Source organism: Anoplophora glabripennis, unplaced genomic scaffold (genome assembly GCF_000390285.2).
Source record: "Anoplophora glabripennis isolate ALB-LARVAE unplaced genomic scaffold, Agla_2.0 scaffold329, whole genome shotgun sequence".
Taxonomy (NCBI): Eukaryota; Metazoa; Arthropoda; class Insecta; order Coleoptera; family Cerambycidae; genus Anoplophora; species Anoplophora glabripennis.
Genome location: NW_019416941.1, coordinates 136,094 through 139,084, shown reverse-complemented (window position 1 = coordinate 139,084; position 2,991 = coordinate 136,094). Strand labels below are relative to the sequence as shown.

The 2,991-nt window shown below is 31.4% G+C and overlaps 1 protein-coding gene across 1 annotated transcript in view; it reads left to right on the top strand.

Annotated features, from left to right (window-relative positions):
• The window catches only part of LOC108907768 (cilia- and flagella-associated protein 45), a 25,021-nt gene extending 23,265 nt beyond the window's left edge, over positions 1–1,756 (top strand). Inside the window, exons 7-9 of the mRNA XM_018711561.1 lie at positions 1,183–1,335; positions 1,398–1,630; positions 1,687–1,756. Of these exons, the coding sequence (XP_018567077.1) occupies positions 1,183–1,335; positions 1,398–1,630; positions 1,687–1,750 (450 nt within the window). The 3' untranslated portion in view covers positions 1,751–1,756. The remainder of the gene's footprint in view (positions 1–1,182; positions 1,336–1,397; positions 1,631–1,686) is intronic.
• Positions 1,757–2,991: the final 1,235 nt, after the last annotated feature.

Genomic DNA, 2,991 nt, shown 5'->3' with positions numbered 1-2,991 from the left:
TAGACTTCAAAACTAAATTGAGTTCCGTTTTGAATATAGTTCGTATAGTTTTTATTTTGTTTTTTATATTGTCAATACTCAGTCCTTCGCATTCTATGTCGACAATTATTGCTTGAATCGCAGTTTCTCCGGCATTTTTGTTCTTGTAAATATCAAGAGTCTGATTCCGCAGGCACTCATGCTGCTGATAAATATCTAGAAACTTGAAGGTTAAAGCATCACTCCATTAAAAACCCCTATTAGACGAAGTTATTTTGCTCATGCACTAGGTATCACAAACAAAAATAATTCCAACGAAGATTAATCGCTTTCGACTCGACCTGTGCTGTTCTCATATTCAACAAGATTCAACTCGCTCGATGACGTCATAAAATTGCGCCGACTTGAAAGCAAAAGTTGTCAGCTACACAACTTTTTGTCATTCAACAAAAGTTGATCAAACTTCTATTGAAAGAGTGTTCTCATGAAACGATTGTTATTCAATTTGGAAGCGATTTTTAGTTGATCGCCTCGTGAGAACCTGATTTAATAGATGAAGACGCGCTGTATCTACCGTTTAGTTTCGATATCATAAGTGTTACCAACATTCGCTAGTACATTCTCCCAAGAGTATTTAGTTTCAATTACGTGTTCTATATTTGCATCGATACGGAACATAAATAGCAAGTTTCCTTCATCTGAAAATCTCTTTGCAGCCTTAAAATTCGTTCTTTTCTTACTTCTCTTAAATATTCTAAAAGGAGGCCATTTACTGAATAATTTACGTTTTCCTTTAAATAGTATTTTCTCTGTTTTCCAACTTTTTTTTTGGTAAAATAAAGAATGTGGCTTTGTTAGTCATTTTTCTTCTTGGATTCTTAAAAGAGAACAGTATACAATATTCAACGACTAAGTACAACGCGTGGAGTTGGATAGTAGTAAGACAAATTTTATGTTTGTTCTTTGGCAAGCTACAACTATGTTGTAATTTAATTTATACGAGACGTAACATTGTAGTCTATCAGGAACTCAAGGGACACTTTTGGACACGAGATCAAATGATATGCTAAATTTTCTCGTATATGTGAAAAAGTAATATTCGAAAATGTACTCAAAGCTACCCTACTTTGGTAGTAAATTGAAGTCAAGACTTATAAGCATCTGATCTAACACCAGTTATGTGTTTAACTTGGTTTGTTTTAGAAAGAGAAAGAGTGGAGAGAAAAAGAAAAAGCCGCCGCTTTGAAGCAGAAGAAGTTAACGGCAGACTTGAAGGAATCGAGAGCTCGACAGATCGAAGATATTAGAAAACAACAAGCCGTGGCTTTGGCTAGAGACGAGGAAGATTTCATGAAGGTAAATAGTACATGATCTAATTTTTCATTAAAACATATTGATAATTCAAATTCAAAATCAAGGTGGCAAAAGTTCAGCGCATGCTCTTCGAAAAAGACATGGTGGAAAGGGAGAAGAAGAAGGAATTGAAACTGAAACACAAAAAGGAACTCTTGAAGCAGATAAACGAGAAAGAAAAAGAGAGGATCATGCACCAGCAGGGAATATTCGAGGATGGAAAAGCACAGAGGCTCGAATACGAAATCAATGACAGAAAGGTTGAGGATTACCTCAAAGATAAGGTTGAGCGCCTTAGGTAATTTGAAAATGTAGTTTAGTTTCCGCGTGCCTAATATATATTTTTCTTTTTAGAGAAAATAATGTTCCTGATCAATATATTAAGGATATTGAAAGACAGCTGAAGATAAAAAAATGAGGAAATCTATTTGAACTGTATCCTTTTGGTACAACTAAATGAAATTATGTTTGTTAAATGTAAATACATATTCGAAAGAATATAAAAGAAAATATTTTTACAACTGGAAACGGGTAAAATTGTTATTAAAATGCCAAATTATTTTTTCATGGAGTTATTATTTTTTACTTTAAAAACATCCTTTTCTTTACATCAGCGATTATATTTCATTTAAATTGTAAATTTATTTATTACTCAAAAGAAAAAAAATAAACATTAAAATATACTTCTTTAGGAAGACTTATGTAATATGATAAGTATGTATACTTGTCTATTATTTTACGATAATCATCCTATTTTGAGATACGTTAAATGAGAAGTAACGCCCTTGAGGCGTTATAAATACCTATAATATCCTAAGACAAAATTAAAAAAATTACCATGAAAATAAATCAATTATAAATAATTATAAATATCATACCAATTATACAGACTGATTAAAAATTCAGTACAAAAAATTTAGGGGCGTGCCATGTTTTTAATCAAATTATTTTTATTTCTGACCGGGATATTATAAGCTTATATCGTCATAGTTACGCTATCAATAAAGAGAGTCTATAATTCCCTCTACCTTTCACAAGTAAAAATAAAATAAAAAATGCTAATATACATATATATGTATATATTTATGAAATGAAAACTGAACCATATTTTATTTATTTGCGTCATTACAAATAATAAATGTNATTATTATTATTTATTACAATTACATATTTGTTATTTGTATTCAAAAATCGTTTATTAACATTCTTTTTATTAAAAGATTTAGCTCCAGGTAACATCCAAGCCGTATTTCTTTTTAAAATTTTTAATTTCGTAAGAGCAAAAAGAAATCTTTTAAAACCTTTTCTGTTAAATATAATACATTATTAAAGCTCGGGGTTTTCGGCGGCTAGTCATAGGCGTGTTCGTCGTAATCAAATAAATAAACAGGTAGGTAGGTATAAATAAAAATAAATAAATTTGCGTACTTTATCAGCGAAAGATAATTTTTTACCCCTTGGCGCCTTCGAATTTATTAGATTATAACTCGTATACACGAAGCAAATGCGAAGCCAATAACTGCCGTTATTACCGGTTTAATACGGTGCGCTGTAGCGAAGGGCCGATGCGACGGCTATGATAATCCGACCGAGTCCCGAGCTCTACACATTATATTCAGGTTAAAATGTTCAGTATTTACCTACCACAATCTGTTTTGA